The following is an 18965-nucleotide window of genomic DNA, read 5'->3' as shown; positions in this document are numbered from 1 at the left end:
CCACCCTCCTTTACCCATGAAACCGGCTTTTATCTCAACCCATGGATTTTCTCGCTTTTGTTCTTCCCAATCACTCCCCCATCCCGCCCGGAGCTCGGGGGCGAGCGAGCAGCTGGGCGGGCATTTGGGTGCTGGTGGGGCCAACCCACTGCCGTCCCTTTTGGCACGCAGCGTGGGGCTTTAGATAACAACAGATTCGGTCAGGGTGTGCTGGCCTGCGTTTATAGCTGTTACAGCTGTTTAGCTGTTACTTGCTGTTGCTGGTCCCAGTGCTGAATTATTTGCTCCCTTTCTTGCTGCACATTAAGCTCCAGGGCTTCTTAATGGCTGCTGTCAGCTTTTGGTGTTTGCTGTGCTGCTTATCACTGTGTTTTTGCTTTGCCTAGGAGACCTATGATAAAAGCACTGGCCTTGAGCCAAGTCTGGCATTTGGCCCTTGCATTGCTGCCGTCCCAGTACTCCGGGAACCATCTCATGGAGACCTTCCTCCTCTTCTTCTCCAGGATAGATGTTTCTAACCTTCTTGTAATGGCAAGATCAGCATCATCACACCTCCATGGATGTGATCAGTAAGATAACAGTCAAGTTTCTACCAGCTAACAAAAAAGAAATGCGAGCTTTCCTAGGTGTAGTGGGTTTCTGGAGACTGCACATTCTGGGTCACAGTCAGTTTGTGAGTCCTCTCTATCGAGTGACCTGAAAGAAGAACTTTTTCAAGTGTATTGGGTTTGCATGGCAAGGTTTTGGTAGCGGGGGTGGCTACAGGGGTAGCTTCTGTGAGAAGTTGCTAGAAGCTTCCCCTACGTCCCCAATGCCAGCCGGCTCCCAGGCGGACCCACCGCTGGCCAAGGCCGAGCCCATCAGCGACAGTGGTAGCACCTTTGTGATACCATTTAACAAGGGGAAAAAACTGCTGCAGAGCAGCTGGGAGGGAAGAGTGAGAAAATGTGAGAGAAAACAACTCTGCAGACACCAGGGTCAGTGAAGAAGGAGGGGGAGGAGGTGCTCCAGGCCCCGGAGCAGAGATTCCCCTGCAGCCCATGGTGAAGACCATGGTGAGGCAGGCTGTGCCGCTGCAGCCCATGGAGGTTAACGATAGAGCAGATATCCACCTGCAGCCTGTCCAGGACCCCACGCCGGAGCAGGTGGACGCCCAAAGGAGGCTGTGATCGCATGAGAAGCCCGCGCTGGAGCAGGCTTCTAGCAGGACCTGTAGACCCGTGGAGAGAGGAACCCACGCTGGAGCAGGTTTGCTGGCAGGACTTGTGACCCGATGAGGCATCCGCACTGGAGCAGTTCGTGAAGAACTGCAGCCCATGGGAGGGACTCACGTTGGAGAAGTTCGTGGAGGACTGTCTCGCATGGGAGGGATCCCACACTGGAGCAGGGGAAGAGAGTGAGGAGGAAGGAGTAGCAGAGACAACATATAATGAACTGACCGCAACCCCGATTTCCCATACCCCTGTGCCGCTTAGGGGGAGGAGAGACAGAAAATTAGGAGTGAAGTTGAGCCGAGGAAGAAGGGAGGGGTGGGGGAAAGGTGTTCTAAGATTTGGTTTTATTTCTCATTACCCTACTCTGACTTTTTATTGGCAATAAATCAAATTAATTTTCTCCAAGTCGAGTCTGGTTTTTGCCCGTGACAGTAATTGGTGAATGATCTCTCCGTGTCCTTATCTCGACCCACGAGCCTTTCGTTATACTTTCTCTCCCCTGTCCGGCTTAGGAGGGGTAGTGACCCCATCCCGCTGAGGAGGGGGAGTGATAGAGCAGCTTGGTGGGCACCTGGCATCCAGCCAAGGTCAACCCACCACAGTCCCTAAGCACCAGCAGGACAGACAGGACATAGTTTATGTGGTAGCCCTTGGGCCTGTCCAGGCAGGACCAGCAGTGAGAAACATGCTCTGCACCGTACCTGGGAGAGACCCGAGGTCGATCTCTAGGGATCTGGAGCTGGGGGTATCAAGGGTCCGAAGTGCTTGTGCTGCACTAGATGTTCATACGAAGGGTCCCCTCTACACCTTATGCAACTGACACTACGTGGAGTAAGTGGGGAGCATTGATCATGCAACGGGCTCAAATGGGAAACCCCCACTGCCCACGAATCCTGGAAGAGATCACAGTTTGGCCAGGAGGCAGAGGTTTTGAAGCATCACCTGAGGAGGTGGCTCAGGCCCAAGAGTATAATAAATTAGCAGAAAGTAAAAGGCAATATGCTCTGTTTACCAGTGGATCCTGCTGTGTTGTGCAAAACCATCTGATGCGGCAAGCTGCTGTGTGGACCACAAATTGTGGACCAAAAAAATTGATTGGATTTCTATGGACATTTGGGGGATGTCCCACAGACTAAGGGAGTGACGTCTGTGTGTATGTCAAAGGAAGAGGAGAGGGGTCATGACTAATGGAGATGTATGGGAGCGTGTAGGACCTGAGTATGGTGCAAATAGTATGGAACAAGGGGTGGAGATTGTATTGGGTCTGGCTGGGATGGAGTTAACTTTCTTTATAGCTGTCCGTATGGTGCCATGTTTTGTGGCTAAAGCAGTGTTGATAACACACCAGTGTGTTGGCTATTGCTGAACAGCGCTTGCACAGCATCACAGCTTGCTTTTTTTTTTCCACTCTGCCCCCCCCAGCAAGTAGGTGGGGGGGCGACGGGGGGCAAGAGACTGGGAGGGGACACAGCCAGGACAGTTGACCCAAATTGGCCAAAGGGACATAAATTCCATGCCATAAAACATCAACCTCAGCAAGAAAACCTGGGGCAGAGGAAGAAGAATGGTGGGGCTTTTGTCTTCCAAGGTGGCCGTTGCTGGGAGACTGGCTGGCCATGGGTCCATTGGTGGGGGGGGGGGGGGGGTTGTCTTTGCCTTGGAGTTTTTTGGGTTGGGTTGTTTGGTTTAGGGTTTTTTTGCTTTCCTTCACTTATTAAACTGTCCTTATCTGGATCTACAAACATTCTCACTTTTGTTCTTCCTCTTCTCTCCCCCGTCCCACCGGGAGTGAGTGAGTGGCTGTGTGGGTATTTGGCTGCTGTCCAAGGTCAACCCATCCGCTTTGGTTAGTTCCTGCGAGGCTGCCTCCCACTTGAAGAGTCTTTATAGGGAGACTATGCAGTGGGATATTTCAGAGTATTTATTTGCTACGGGATTTTTTATTCCTTCTTTGATTTTTCCCTGTTCCCATTTTCTGCATGGTGGTGGCAAGCAGGAGAGACTGAAGAAGGAAGGAGGCTTAAAGAAAAACAAAACAAACAAAACAAAAAAAAAAGGGGAAAAAAAAGCTTTTTTCTTGCTTTAGTAAAAAAGTTGCCATTACATTTGTTTGAATTCTCCTGCTCTTACTACCCTGAGTGTAGTTTTGATGCAGGCTTTTGTTTAGAGGGTTTGTTACAGCATGGTGAGGGATGTTGCTTTGGCAATGAGACCTCTCCGAGTGGCAATGAACATGCAACGTCAGGATGCTGTTAGAAAAGTGAAGGTGCTTCTGTCCAAGGAGAGGGAGATGGGGGAAAGACAAAAGAGGTAGTGTCATGGTTTAACCCCACCCGGCAGCTCAGCCCCAGGCAGCCGCTCGCTCACTACCTGCCGGTGGGATGAGGGAGACAGAAGGGTAAAAGTGAGAAAACTCACTTTTTTGGGTTGAGATAAAGACAGTTTAATAGGTAAAGCAAAAGCTGCACACACAAGCAAAGCAAAACAAGGAATTCCTTCACTCCTTCCCATCGACAGGCAGGTGTTCAGCCATCTCCAGGAAAGCAGGGCTCCATCACGCATAGCAGTTACTTGGGAAGACAAACGCCATCACTGCAAACGTCCCCCTCTTCCTTCTTCTTCCCCCAGCTTGATATGCTGAGCATGACGTCATATGGTATGGAATACCCCATTGGCCAGTTGGGTCAGCTGTCCTGGCTGTGCTCCCTCCCAGCTTCTTGTGCACCTGGCGGAGCATGGGAAGCTGAAAAGTCCTTGACCAGCGTAAGCACTACTTAGCGACAACTAAAACATCAGTGTGTTATCAACATTCTTCTCATACTAAATCCAAAACACAGCACTATACCAGCTACTGGGAAGAAAATTAACTCTATCCCAGCTGAAACCAGGACAGGTAGCGAGGATGGGGCAGGGTACATATGTCAAGCTCTGTTGACTGCTGGAGGCTGTCTGGGTTATGCCGTGGTATGTGCAGGGCTCAGAGCAGCATGTGGCACCTTGTGCATCACCTCACTGCTGAGGCTGTCAGGAGAGGGAGACAGAGCTGACAGCAGACTTGCAGAGGTGCAGCGAGCCCCAGGTGTTCAGTAATATGTGCTAAAAGCTCATCTGCACACCCACAAAGGAGCACAGAGAGACAACAGCAGGAGAGGGAACTCAAATAATACCCTGCCCCAGCAGCTCTCAGGCCCATCCCAGGAGCCCTCAGCCCATCAAAGGCCCATTTCCTCAAGCCCAGAGGGGCACAGGGGCACAATGGTAGGTGGGAACCCAAATTAAGGACTCAGAGGAAGCGACACCCCAAAGGAGGGTGCCATGTGTGACTCCTGCCACACTGCCTTCCGAACAACAGAAGTCCGCTTGTGGTCCAGCAGTACGGGGCAACATTTTGTTGCACTATTATCAGAACAGTTAGGACATCGAGGAGCCCCAGCCAGTGTCCCCATTTCTTTGCTGCCATTTCAGGTATACCCACCCCTGCCCTGCTGTACCCCTGAGGGCACCCACAGCCCTTACTGGCCCTGATCTGCCTACCCCGGTGCCTCCCCCGCCCTGCCCATGGCCCAGGACCCCATTTCACCTACTATGTTCCACCGTAAAGCCAGTGAGGAGCAACTTTGGCCAAGACCTTATTTTATACTTTTAGCACAAAAATGTCTCCGATATTCGGTCTCGTCTCCTAGGAAAACAGGACTTACATGGCTGCATTGCATGGTGCCTTCCTTTTTCCCTTTCTCCACTTACTTCTAAAACTTCTGCCTTACTTTAAGCTTGACAGAGACAGAGGTCTCATCACATTAGCCCAACCTGTTTTGTTAAAATGCTCAACTGGGCAGGGAAGAGCGACTGCATCGACCTCTCCATGGTGGAAAAGCTCAGTGCTCACTCTCCTTCAGAGACCAGAACATCACAAGGCAGAGAGGTGCAGGAAAGGAGATTTCATTACTTCTGCTCCTCACAAATTTGGTGTTTAATCTTATCACAAAGCATGTCTTTAGCATTGTGAATATTATACAGACTATAAATTGGAAACCAAACTGGATAGGAGATTTTATCTTGCCAGTCAGTGACTCACAAAGACTTGGAGGGGGAAGAGAGGATTTCATAATCAGCTGAGCATGAGCTCATGGTGTGCTGTTGATGCTGAAAAGACTAATGCAGTCTTTGCAAAGCACATACACATGGAAATACTGAGTAGGAGTAGAGAGGTGACATTATCTCTGCACTTGGCATCAGTACATTGTTATTAAAATAACTTACTGTTTGGAAAAGCCATCCAAAATCTGGAGGGGTTCAGGAAAGATCTGGGAGAATGATCAAACACCTGGGAAAAAAGATAGTATGGTGAGAGACCCAGACATCAGTTTGTTTGTTTTGCCGTTTATTTTTTCTTGTGGGCGATTGGATTAGTCCAATTAGTCCAAAGAACTACTTTAAATGTCAGATATTGCAATCACGAGGTGACAGTCAATGGAATAAAACTACATCTTAGTTTTTACCCTTTTTATAGCAGGAAGACATATTTAAAGTGGCTGCTGGTGCTTGTATTTAAATGGTGCCTTCGTGACCTCAGCCTAGCAAACATGCAGCAGCACCTCTGCCCCACTCTATCCATCTGTGTAGGCGGCTCGGTCACAGCCTGTCTCTGCTCTGTCATCATCCGTCCTTTTTCTGCCACTTCTTTTGTCCATTTTGACACCCTATCTGGCATCAGTTACTATGTCCTCCTCTTCAGATTCTCTGCCCTTCTTTTTCTTTCATCCCAGAAACTCCCTCCCCTCCAGAAATTCCTCCCTCCTTTTGTGAAGGTTTACACTATCTCACCAAGCACTTCTCTTTTCCTTTTAAAGCCCTGTATTTTCCAGATGCTGGGAAATACCCTGAGGTGGCTGAGGTTTGGAGCATATGGCCTTCTGTGGGAAAAGAAAGTAGCTAACAGCCATTGCCATGGACACCAAACAAAACAGTAACCCTCCCCATGGGTTTGAGACACCAACCCCCAGTCTTTCCCAGTTTGAAAGACACTGAAGCTGGACATTTTTTACTCAATTGCTCTCTGGTTCTTTGCAAAATGCCTTTAACTCAATAAATGGTTTCTCCTGGAGAGTTGGCTGTTTGCTGACAGGTATTGCAACCCCAGCACTGTATTTCACTGCATGCTGGAGGGTGACATGAAGCTATAAACCAGAAGTAAGGTTCCCTACTAGCAATATTGTGAGGGTGAAGGATGGTAAGATGAGGATGCTAAGGAGTGAGACCTGCTAAGGCCAGGTGGGTAACGAAAATTGCATTTATATAGGTAGTTCCAACATTAGTGAGAGAGTCCAAATCCATGCAGAGAAAGAGAAGAGCAAACACTGACTGCTGATGGAGGCTGAAGGAGATCCTGGGAGGCAGGTGAAGTTACTGCATACCGGAGTGGTACCTCCTGATGCTCTGCATGGCTAGAAGGGAGCAAGCTACTCATTCTGGATGAAGGCAGCTTTGCTGTGCCATGTCCCTGGAGGTATTTAAAAGACGTGTAGATGAGGCGCTTAGGGACATGGTTTAGTGGGCATGGTAGTGTTGGGTTGACGGTTGGACTTGATGATCTTAGAGGTCTTTTCCAACCTTAATGATTCTATGATTCTGTGATTCTATGTTACGGCCCAGTTAAACCACTTTCTGTGTATCTATTTGATATTTCTTGGGGGCATAGTCAACATTGGCTGTGCTATGAATATTGTTTTGCAATGAATGTTAGACCTCTTGAGACTTAATCGTGCTTTTGCCTCTGAAGCAGTGCTGTGCAATGTGTTGCTTACTTCTGCCTTACATATTGCAGCCATATGTCCTGGAATTGTGTTTTGGTTTGGGGGGGGATCTGTAGATTGGAACACATCAGTAAATATTTTACTGAAGTTTTTTTTAAAACCTTGATGAGAACAGTACTGAACAGAAAATGTACTAATATCTGCTCTGATTTTACACTGATTTCCTGGATTATTTCCCTGTGAGACTGAAATTCAGCATATGCTTTGTGGTGGATCAACTTGACTCACAAACATATCCCAGCAGTAAGTTTTTCATGGTCTGCCATTTTTGAGAGCTGACCTCAGGGTGTGTAAGGGAAAGGGACAGAAGGAATGTCCTGCCAAGACAACGACTGTGTTGGAGTCACCATTGGAGCACTCAGCAGCAGAATGTTTATCACAGGTCATAATGATATTGGGGAGTACTGTAAGAGGAAAGGAGAGGCTAACAAGCAAATCACTGCAAAACATGCAGTCTAGCAAGGACAGCTTTGTAATCAGATTGCCAATATGAATGTGTAGAGAGAATTTGCAACTTGGACTGAAGGAAAACAGGACTCCCAAACTCACATCTGTCCAACCTGGTGGAGTCCAGCCGTGGGAACGAAGAAAAATGCATCGCATCTGCCAGCAGGCAATACCAATCACTTTGTAAAACTAATGCGATATTTTCCTGTCTCCTTTGTGGTCCTGTGAAAACCGGGGTGTCCTCAGGGGCTGAAGGATGGTTGTCAGTTAAGAGATTAGCCCTGACTGTCCAGCCTTGCCTGTAAAATGCTTGCGAAGCATTTGTTTATGGGAGGAGTCACTTGTTTCTTAATACTTGGCCATTGGGTCTGTGCTGGCATCACACAGACAGGTTCCTGGAAGGGTATCATAGTTCTGGTCTCTCTCCTCAATTACCCTGTAGGCCACAATCAAATCCTTGATCTTTATGCAATGCTGGATAGCATCCAAGCTATAAAACCACTCTGCCTCTAGTGTATCATGATCCGCCACTGGATACCAAGGCTGCCTGTGCCTTTTCCTCTCCCTAGCAGTTAAATGAGTCCAGGACATCAGTTTGAATTCAGCTGGAAAGGCGACAAGTAGGTATGGCACAAGCATAGCTGGAAAAATAGCAGACGGTTCCAGAAAGGCCTGCGTGCGCTCAGTACAAGCTTCACAAATTTAAACTTTGCTTAAATACTGGCATACGGGCAGAAAGGGACTCAGTCACTGTCAGACTACAGTGGTTATTTACATACAAATAGAGACACAACTGATAAGGGTGCTGTGTAAAACAGCATGGAAGACAGGCATTTTAAAGAATGTTATTAGAGTATCACTGTCAATTGTTATTTGTCTTCATTTATGCACCCATCAGTATGATTTATTATAGAGATGACCATGACATCAGTATCATCAGTATGCCAGTACCGTTGTCTCAGGAACCAGCGGTACCAACACCTCAACTATAGATTTTCAGTATATATAAAGCATACTATGATCCTTTAGAATTATGTGTTGGCCAAAAGCCTTCGGTGCACATCAGTACAAGACCCTCCACCATTGGTCCATGTAGATCACATCAGGACTGTCACAGAAACCATCCAGGGTCTCGGGTACACTGTTCAGCAGTACATCACCACCTCCAGAGGAACATTAATTTTCATTTTGGTATTCATAATGTAACGAGGAAACTCCCAACCAAAGATTCAGATTTTGTGTGTCTAGTTAGAGCACCTAGGTGGTACCCTAGAGCTGTGTCTATCTAGATGGCCTGTTCAGCTTTCAGCCACCAAGGTGCTGCTATGCAGGTGGTCTGTCCAGCATTAACTGCAGTGACATGGAAGACAAGGAACGTGGGCAATCAAGTCTTCACAATGTCTTATGGGTTCTTCCTAGGTTGGCCACATTGTGCTGGGTTTGGACATGCCCTTTTATACCCTTTAGAGCTGAGAGTGATCCATCTCCCCATACTGTCCTACCTGGTTTAGTCCCTGTCCTTTCCCTCTCAGTCTGGGTGTCCTAAGATGCTGCATGTAGATTTGTGCTGGAAGCTTGATGACCTGCTAGCCTAGGCACCGTGAGCATACGCGATTCATACAGTGCTTCCCCTGCCCACCTCAAGCCCCATTCCCACGCATTCTTCATTCAGACCAGTGATCGGTGCATTAATGTTTCTGTTCTCTGCAAAGAAGATTCTGCTAGAGCACGATTGGCCAACAGCTGGCTCTGTCCTGGCTGCTTCTGGTCACTGCAGACACTGTAGAGTGCTAATTCACAAACTTTTGTAATCCTTAATAAAATTAAGTCAGCCAGCTTTTAACATAGATGTATTTGTTGCTTTTCTTGTGTTCCTGCCTTCTTGTTCAGTAACAGTCAGACCTTCTTGTGAGAAAGTTTATAAAGAACTCTAATGAGGACCCACCATTTCTATTAGGGACCTCGACTAAATTCTGCCTTGACTGATGGATTTGAGTATTAGCCTCTTCCTTTTGTTTTCTTTCTCTGATAAAATAGTTTTTAAAGGAGCAGTATTTCTGGATGCAAGGTGGGGGATTTGCAGATTTTAATGGAAGCACTTCTCTTCTTTTCCCCATGTATGATTTTCCACTGCTCTTATATATCGATGTGACATTGTATAAAAATTCCTCTCAAGCATATTCCCATGTCTACATCAAGTTATATACCAATCAAATTTCCTTCTGATACCATATAATCAAAGAGCAGGGAGATGCAACACAGACTGGTCATGGCTTTGCACAGAGAAGTATCATTGTAGTAATGAAGTGGGTGTTGGTCTCTTCTCCCAAGTAACTGGCGATAGGATGAGAGGAAATGGCCTCAAGTTGCGCCAGGGGAGGTTTAGATTGGACATTAGGAAAAATTTCTTTACTGAAAGAGTGGTCAGGCCTTGGAACAGGCTGCCCAGGGAAGTGGTGGTGTCACCATCCCTGGAAGTATTTAAAAGACGTGTAGATGAGGCGCTTAGGGAGATGGTTTAGTGGGCATGGTGGTGGTTGGTTGACTGTTGGACTCGATGATCTTAGAGGTCTTTTCCAACCTTAATGATTCTATGATTCTGTGATTCTATGATTGTGCATCGCAGGTTTGCTTGATTTAGATCTTTTCTAACCACTTTTTGTCTATCTGGACTGTGTGTGTAGTATAATACAGAGGTAGCTGACATAGCATTATTGCAAGTAAGCTCTTGTTGAGATCCAAGCAGTGTGGATGTATCAGCAAGCTCAGAGCTAATTCTAAGTTTTACAGGTCTATGCGTTGTACTCCATCACACAAAACAGAAATGCCCTTTGTTGCCTGTATTGCATGAGCAGTTAAGCTAAAATAATGAATTTGGGGGAAAAAAAAATCAGGCCTGAAACTAAGAAAGTCTCTGAGAGGGTGGAGTGGGATTTCCATCAGATAACATTAAAAATTATTTTGTTCCTCTTTTAAAGCGAATTAATCTTTGTTCATACAGCTGACCCAATAAGGTTATTAAAATTGTACATGATGTGTCAGTTCTCTAAACTGCAATGAAATGCTAACTTTATGCAGGATCAGCCTTCTCTTAAAATTGAAATAAAATGTCTGGATTTGTGAGAATTTTTTTTTAATTCCCAGGGTACCTCAAACATTGCGAAGTGGTTCTGCTGCATAAAGGAATGTACTTAGTTTAAATGTTATCATTCACAAAGGTGAATTAAAATGAGTCTTAGTTTTCCCTGAAGTAAGACTGCAGGCAGGGTGAGTTTCATAGACCTTCAGTTGGACCCAGTGTGGCTGGGTGGCTGCTCTGAGGTTCTCAGGACCAGCCCTTCCCCTGCTAGTTTTTTGAATGTTTCAATTAATTTTCAGGTATCTCAGAATATTTTTTTTATTTGTTAAGTACTGTATAAACAGCATTAGCAAAGAGCTGTGATATGGGACAAATGGCCTGATTTGATGATCACTGAAGCTGGTGGAAAAGCTACAGGCTGTGAGCTTTCCGGGAGGTTCCAAGAGGGTTACAGAAGCGTCAAATTACTCTCAATTGCACTCAATTAATAAGCACTCTACTCCCTCCACCATGGCTACTCAATTCACTCTACCCTTTCTGAAAATTGTATGTTTAGCATAATAGCGCACTGCATTGAGTTGCAGTGGGTTGCTGAGATGGCAGACTTGTGGTGTAATATGTGCTAAAAGCTCATCTGCACACTCACAAAGGAGCACAGAGAGACACAGCAGGAGGGGAAGCCCAAATAATACCCTGCCCCGGGGTGTGCTCCCAGGCCCATCCCGGGAGCCATCAGCCCATCAAAGGCCCATCTGCACCAGCCCAGAGGGGCACAGGGGCACGATGGCAGGTGGGAACCTGAAATAAGGACTCAGAAGAAGGGACACCCTGTCTGGGCCCCTCCCAGGGCTGGCCCAGGACAGCCTCAGCCCCAGGCATAAAACCCACCCAGATGAGTCAACACCAGAGCACCTTTGGAACTGAGATGGGTTGCTGCCTGGGGGCATGGGACAGGTTATGGCCAGGAGTGTCTCTAAGGGTGATGCTATGCGGCTGAGGCCCAGGGGAGTCCCAACCAGCCCTGTGTGTGTCTTTGATGGTCTGTACCAGCATCTGGAGTAGAGCTGTGGCCCTGAGGGCTCATACCTCCAGGTGCCAGCGACTGGGGAAACTGGGATCTAGGGGCAGCTACTGGGCAGACTGAGTGTCCGAGCCCAGTTGCTGGAGGGATCCAGCTTGTACAGATGTGTATATATTCTCACTAGTGGACCTCCATCCTATTCAGCCAGCGAGGTGAGAAGGATGAGGCCATTGGTGCTCTATGTGAGTACTCTGTATGTCTGTCTTTGTTATCTGTGTTGCCAGCTGTGTGTGTATGTACGTATATGATGTATACATGTGCTCTGTGTGCATGTGCCTACCAGGTATACATGCTTGGACTTGATGCTGATGGGACCTGGAACATGGAGCTGCCCCAGCCTCACATCTCTTGGACTGCCAGACCCAGCACAGTATGTTTTCCACTGGCAATGTGCTTTCTCCTTAATTTGTAGTGTTGTCGAAAATAGAGTAAGCCTGGGAGAAGAGTAGAAAGATATTGTGGTATTTAGTATTGTAATTTCTCATTTCCTTCCTCTTGTGGGTTGAACTTGTAATGTCTGCAACAGGCATAAAACTACTGCAGAGCAAGCTTGTTGGTGTGTTCATTTCCTAGAATTTGAAATCTGATGGTTGAGATGGAGCTTGGGGTGGGGTGGGCAGTTTGAGGAGCAACAGGTAACAAAAAAAGTTGTGTATAAACCTTTGTGTGTGTATATAAACTATAGGCTAGCACCTATCTATAAAATATTCACTAATGCACGAAGTTTATGCATCAAAAGCTTGTGGAACAGTGAGTTCCAGATATGAATAGTAGCAATTAAAAAAGAAAACACCTCTAAGTCTAAATATGATATAGACACAGTATATTTTAACTATATAGACAAACATGAAAGGCCAATGTCCTTCAAAAAAGCAGCCCAAGCTCAGAATTAACTGCTTCTTGTTGAGAAGAATATGAAAAGAAACCGAAAATACTCCCAAGAAGTAACCTGTGCTGTAAAATAATGTATGTATAGAAATTCTTCAGTAGGTGACCTAGTTTTAAAGACCATTGGGAATTTATGTCCATTATCTGCAGAGAGACAGGGTGGCCTGGGAAATCCTGCTGTGATGACGACCATGCGTCCATGGAAATAGCGTTGGACTAAATTTCCTCATTGGCATAATTCCACTAAATAAAAGAAGTGATGTGAAGAACGAACATGGCCCTGTGTTTTCACATTTGAGCAAAAGGACCTTAAAATAGTCATTTTAGTTTAGCTCCCAAACAGAAGCTCTTTTGTAACATCCTAATTACCTAATTCCTATTTTTGTTTCCTTTTCTGTGAGGTGAGAATTTTACATTCGTTTGTTATCAGTGGAAGTATTTTTCCTTCTCCAGGGAAAAAAAAAAATCATTAAATCAAATCAATCACATTTTACTAGATTTATGCTTTCGTTTCGTCAGTGATACATACAGACATCAGGAGAGATACCTACTAGAATATTTTATCTATTTGTCTGGAGATTAAGTTTTGCTCCCTGAGATTGTATAATTCTTCAGTGTCAAGCAGCTGATTTATATTACTTTTGTGTGTAATAGTTCTACAGCCAAATCCTTTTGATTGCCAGGACGTCTTATTCAGGCTCCATTTCTCTCACGTGGATTTGATTTTATTTTTGTACACTTTAAGGTATGATGAATTGATACTTTACATTGTATGAAACATATAGAGTGGAACAATAAATATGTTTACAAATGGCTTTATTCCTTTCTCCTTTCAAAGGAATTTATCTTAACGTTGCATGGTATATATTTGCAATGATGTTTTTGACCGTGAAACTTAAACAACTCTGAACTCTTACCAAATGCATCTTGTGTATAATAGTGCTTTTGCAAAATATCTTGTTACTATACACGGATATCTTGTTACTATACACAGATTTTTTTGGTAGCTGGATCATTTTCCTACATCAAAGCCCGTCAGGCTCACGAGTATTTCACCAAATGGAGTGATTTGGATATACCACTTTAAAGTTTTCTGAGAGAGGTAGAAAAGTAAAGCTGAAACAAAAATGTGTCACTTTTCTTTGTGAGAAAAGGTTCTGTCTTCGTCCTCCCTATCCTAATTGGAGCTAAATGTTATTTATAGTGTATCTTCTCTTTCGCAACAGCCTGCAAGAGCGTTCAATCTTCGGTTTGCTCTTCAAAATGAATGCTTCTGATGTGAGGCTACTTTCCAGGAAGCATGACCTCATTCTGCCTCTGTGCCGCTGATTGCACGGGCTGTTTTCAAAAGGAAACAGGGGACTTCATAGACCTGCCTCTCCGAAGACCCCGGGCTAATCTCTTCCAGGAAGCTGCAGAAGGAGCACCCTCCACCTAATGTCTCCGAGGCTCTCGTGTTGATGATGAGAAACTTTTTTGCATACAGGTGTTAATAGTGAAATGGATTTTCCAGGTTTGCAAGATTTTACACATATTTATCTCTTCATATATTTGTCAACTGAGGAATAATTAAGCTTTGGATTCATTTATATACTGCTCTTCAGGAAGTTTTGTGGTTTTGTGAATGTTGTTATCATGACCTGCAGGGAGAAAAGACTAGGCTGCTCTTCAGAAATGACGGATATGTGTGAACAAATAAAACTCTCTTTGCAGACACTTGTGTTTGGTAGGTACAATAGAATAAAACTGGTTGCCTGGGCTTCAGCTATTTTAATAGTTAGCACTGCATTTTGGTACATGCTAATGTAAATATTTAGAATGTAAACATGGACAGAGGATTGCTGGCTACTAATTGGGTGCATCATTGGCTTAAAGATTAATTTGACTTTTGGAGGGAAAGGTAATTAAAATTGACTGTTTTGGACAGTGACTTTGTTTATATTACGACATGGGCTTTTGTGTGTTTTGAAATTCAAGGGGGGTTGTTGCCTTAAACTTTTATTTGAATTCTGACATAAAATATTGCTGCATTCACCTCAGATTCACTTTTAGTGAGATTTCTTAAAGCTGTTGATCTTTTCTTATGTCATAGTTTAAAGGTTCTGTATTGATGCTCATTTTGTAGATTACAGATATAGTACTACTGCTTCACTGTACAGTGGTGGTTGAGATGCTTTGTTTTGGCTTGCTTATATTGTTACTATAGCTTCTCATGCTATTAATAGCCCAGAAATGGAAAGCAGAACACTGTGCAGCATTGTCTACAACATGATGTTTCCATGCTTTCTCCAGCACTGATTAAATTATGATTTTCAGGAACCCTCTTTGTTAACACACTGAGACAAAAATTTTCATGATCAAAGGGAGCAAAAAAATCCATTGGACTGCCTGCTCTATGACTGTTCACAGAAGCTTGATGTTACCATTACTTAAAATAGTTCGAAACTATTAAAAGAACTTAAAACGGTTCTTCAAAAGAGAGAAAGTCATCACTTCCCCAGTAATATATTTGCCTATGTATATTTCTCACTTTCTGTTATAAATATATGTATATACTCTATTTTACCTTAAATTTTACTTCTGTGGAGGGTGGCAGAAAAACAGGAGTCCTGCAGAGACATACCTTGCAAATTTATGAGACAATTCAAATTAGTAACAGAAGGACTGTGGTTTGTTCTGCCACTTTGATCCATAGGTGTCAACACTTTCTAATGAAATCACTACCCATATGTAAACTACTATTCTTGAAAGTTATTCTTTTTTAGTTGTTGCTACTTTATATTATCATAACTGAGAAAATCACTTGCAATACAACTGTGCTATGGATTTCAGTTGCTGGAAAGTTTCACTCTCAGGTTATTAATGAGTTGTAATAGATATATTATAGATCATGTATTAATCTATATTACCTGTTATCCGAGGGTGTATGAAACAGTCCTTTTCAAGATGTATGGAATATCACATGTTGCATCAACAGCACGACCAAGTAAATTTTGCACATTCATCAGAGCTTTTGATATAAAAAATCTGTTGTGGAGAGGGTTTTGTTTGACTGATAAGATTTGGGATTTTGCAGGTTTTAGTTTATATCCAGATCTACGAACCACCTGTCGAGTTCTTCTTGTATTTTCTTTTAGAGTTTAGATTAATTTCCTGGTTTTGACTATAATATTTTTGCACAATTAGAAGTCATGATTTTGCCTAAAATAAGATAAATTATTTCAGAAGGTAATTGTATATGAAAAAAATAGGTCTACAACATGTCAGTCTATGAAATACACCACCAGTCTCACTTTCTGTACAACTTGCTGTGTAGCAATCTGACCGATGCTACTTGATCTCTTTGTACCTCCACCAAGTTTCTTCCAGTTGTCTTCTCCTCAAGTTGTTTTTGCCAGGATTAGAGGATAATTTTCTCATGGTAAAGTGAAATGTTGGGGTTTTTTTTCAAAGCGTAGGAGAAATACTGTATATGGGAGTAGGGTAATGAGACTGATTTGTAAAAAATACCCTGGAAGGTTTTACTTCCATTCTTTGGTGACCCTGCCTGGTCCCAAGACACAGTCAGCCTTCACATCCAGGCTGTGACTGACAACTGAGCTCCAAATGAGGATAAACAAGATTACCAAAGCAGAAGCACTGACTTTCATGTCTTTTCTTTGCCTCAGCTCATAATTGAACATAAAAAAAAATATTCTCTTAGACCTATCTCCTCTCATAGGTGAATGATGGGCATTTACTAACAGTGTTATAAGCATGACGCTCTCAGATATAAGAGAGGTAATTTTTTTATCTTTTATCATTCCATGTAATAACAGCTATAAATTCTCCTTATGGATAGCCATTGCTCATATTTCATAAGATTGATTTTGTCAGATGCTGAACCTCCGGCAGCACTTTGCAGACTTGAGCCATGGTAATCCAGGCAAAGCCTATTTCCTTAGTCTCCTGCCACAATATTATTGTCAAATCTTTGTCACTGTAGCTGTCCCTATGCCTGTTATGCCATGTCTGCAATTTTCATCTGAAAAATGTATTGTAATTGTAATTGTAGCCCTTCCATTCTACTCTGTATCTATTGCCAGGACATGAACTATTTTTGGCATGAAGCAGATTTCTGGGAAAACACCATTAAAATTACTATAGCTATTGCAGTTGTGTCCATAATTATTTCTTTCAAGGTAGTAAGCTGTGCAGAGTACAAATATCTGATAATGGTTGGCTCTGATTCTGTGTTGTCCTGGTTGAGATGAGTTTCCTATAAACACTATGTCTTTCCTCCATTCTTTCATCTGTTTTATTTCCTTTAATCTCTCCCTTAATTTCCATTTCTTTTTTAGCTTCTTTTATGATCTTTTTGATATGCACAAGGTACCTGTCAGTGAAGACCTGTCAACTGTTTGAGCTGTCAGTGGATATGATAACGACTCCTTCTTCTTTGGCCTTTGCCTCTGCAGGTTCAACAGCGTTTGATGGAGAACATAGACGCAACCTCTCACAACGTGTTTTTCCAAGGTACTGATGAAAATTATATTTGTTTAATTTTATTTTTATTTTGTTGGAGATTTTGTAAAATCCCTTTTGGGCCACTGAGAATTGTAGTGCTGATATTTATTTAATTACTGCTTTAAATGGAAGTTCAGCAGTACTGCTATGGAGATTGGAAGCACTGGCTTTGCAGTTACAAGGTTTTGGAGTATCTGTGTTCCACCTGCTCTCCCCTTTCCTGAAATTATGGTATCCCTCTGTGACATACCATATGGAATAGTTAAAACTGATACTGAAACTCATGTCAGCCACTGAATCAATCCAGTGTCTTCCTTTCTTTTCATGGATGTCACTGCACAGCCACTTGAAACTCAAAGGTGTTGAGGAGAAAGGACTCACCATAAATCCAATTTTACTTGAGCTAAGTAAAATGTCTACAACATTTAGATTCTTTCACCTCTGTCACTACTCACTTCTATTTTAAATACCACATAGTATATTTTTCTGTGCTATATTTCATCTCAAAGTCAATTGTATTTCAGTGCTGGATGAAGTTATCATCATGTGTAGACTTTATCCCATGTTGTTCTAGCTGCATGGTACTCTAGGATTTGTGAGAATTAAAAGTCATGTATACTTCAATCTTCATTAATAAAAAGCAAATAAATCCTGCCTGGTTCAGAGGCACTCAGGCTTGCGCCATGCAGAGTAGCTCAGAAGCAAACTACTGGAATACCTCTGACGGCTCCAGGTAGGTGTAGATCTGGCAGGACTCTTTGGCCAAGAGCACTGCCGCAGAAACACACCGTGCACTTTTCAATTCAAGCTGGCTCCATGCATTCATGAAATGCTCCACCTGGCATGAAGCCCTCCTGTAATCTGAAGCTCTGGAAGGTGTGATGGAGGCACACTCTTGCAGGCTGAAACCCCCTAGGTCCCGAAGTAATATAATTATGTCCACATATTTTAAATCTATGTCAGTGCCAGCGCCCATCAGCTGGTAATGTAAATTCATTATTATTAAATCATGGGTTTGCACTGTCTAGACACTCACTAAATTAGAGGGTTTCATTTCTCCTTCTCAGTTATGCTTCTGCCTTTTTGGATGATGACCCTGCCTATGAATGTTGTTCCACAAATCCTCTGACAAGCTCCCTGTCCACATGTCGCCACAGCCCTCGACTGCTTTCTAATGGTTATTACGTTTTGACAGAAGACAGTTTTCTGTCTGATGAAGAGGGTAACGTAACACTGACACCATCCCAGACAAGTGTTACATATAAAGAGAATTTAGTTCGGTAAGTGAACTACGTGCAGATTTTACTCAATGTTGGCAACGGGCTCCACATCTCTGGACTTATCTGGTGGTATCTGTGTGGCTGTCTAGGTTTTGCTTGGCATAAGATCCACATTGCTTCTGAATGGGAACATCTCGATTTAGTTTAAAGAGTGCAGTGATTGAAATAACTTGATTTTCAGTCATGTCTAATCTTACTACCCAAAAACTCTTCAGTACACAGTTGTTGCTGTAATTGGTGTTGTGTCCAATAAATAAAAAGGAGAGCTACAGCTCATTTTGCCAACGGGGTGTTACCTTGATAAGGAATAAGAAAAAAGTGTGTATATGTATATATATATATATTACTCATATATATATAAAAATAAAAAGGTCTGGTCGTGGAATTCTTACTCAGGGAAAAATCTCTCTTGATTTTGGAAGAACATCAGTTTAAGAAGGTATATAAAATGTAGTTCAGAAAAGTTGAAGTACAGTGGATTCAGGCTGCGCCAAATGGGATATGGTAGGGTGAAACTCATGAGTAGCAGGAGACCACTCACAGTAGTATCACAGCCCAATAACTGTAGTATCATTTGGTATCACAATATCCAGTATCACAATGCCTGATATATTGCCATGCTGCTAATCCACTCCCTGACATTACCACAGTGTGCCG

The 18965-nt window shown here is 43.5% G+C and overlaps 1 protein-coding gene across 1 annotated transcript in view; it reads left to right on the top strand.

The window, feature by feature from the left end:
• Window positions 1-7415: 7415 nt before the first annotated feature.
• Window positions 7416-18965, top strand: part of TMEM71 (transmembrane protein 71) — a gene marked incomplete at its 3' end in the record, with an annotated part of 13991 nt that continues 2441 nt past the window's right edge. The window contains exons 1-4 of the mRNA XM_009579182.1: window positions 7416-7491; window positions 15419-15508; window positions 16980-17037; window positions 18096-18308. Of these exons, the coding sequence (XP_009577477.1) occupies window positions 7416-7491; window positions 15419-15508; window positions 16980-17037; window positions 18096-18308 (437 nt within the window). The remainder of the gene's footprint in view (window positions 7492-15418; window positions 15509-16979; window positions 17038-18095; window positions 18309-18965) is intronic.

The sequence above is a fragment of the Fulmarus glacialis genome, unplaced genomic scaffold (assembly GCF_000690835.1).
Source record: "Fulmarus glacialis isolate BGI_N327 unplaced genomic scaffold, ASM69083v1 scaffold3636, whole genome shotgun sequence".
NCBI classification, from domain to species: domain Eukaryota; kingdom Metazoa; phylum Chordata; class Aves; order Procellariiformes; family Procellariidae; genus Fulmarus; species Fulmarus glacialis.
The sequence above is the reverse complement of the archived record's forward strand: the minus strand, read 5'-3'. Positions and strand labels throughout refer to the sequence as shown.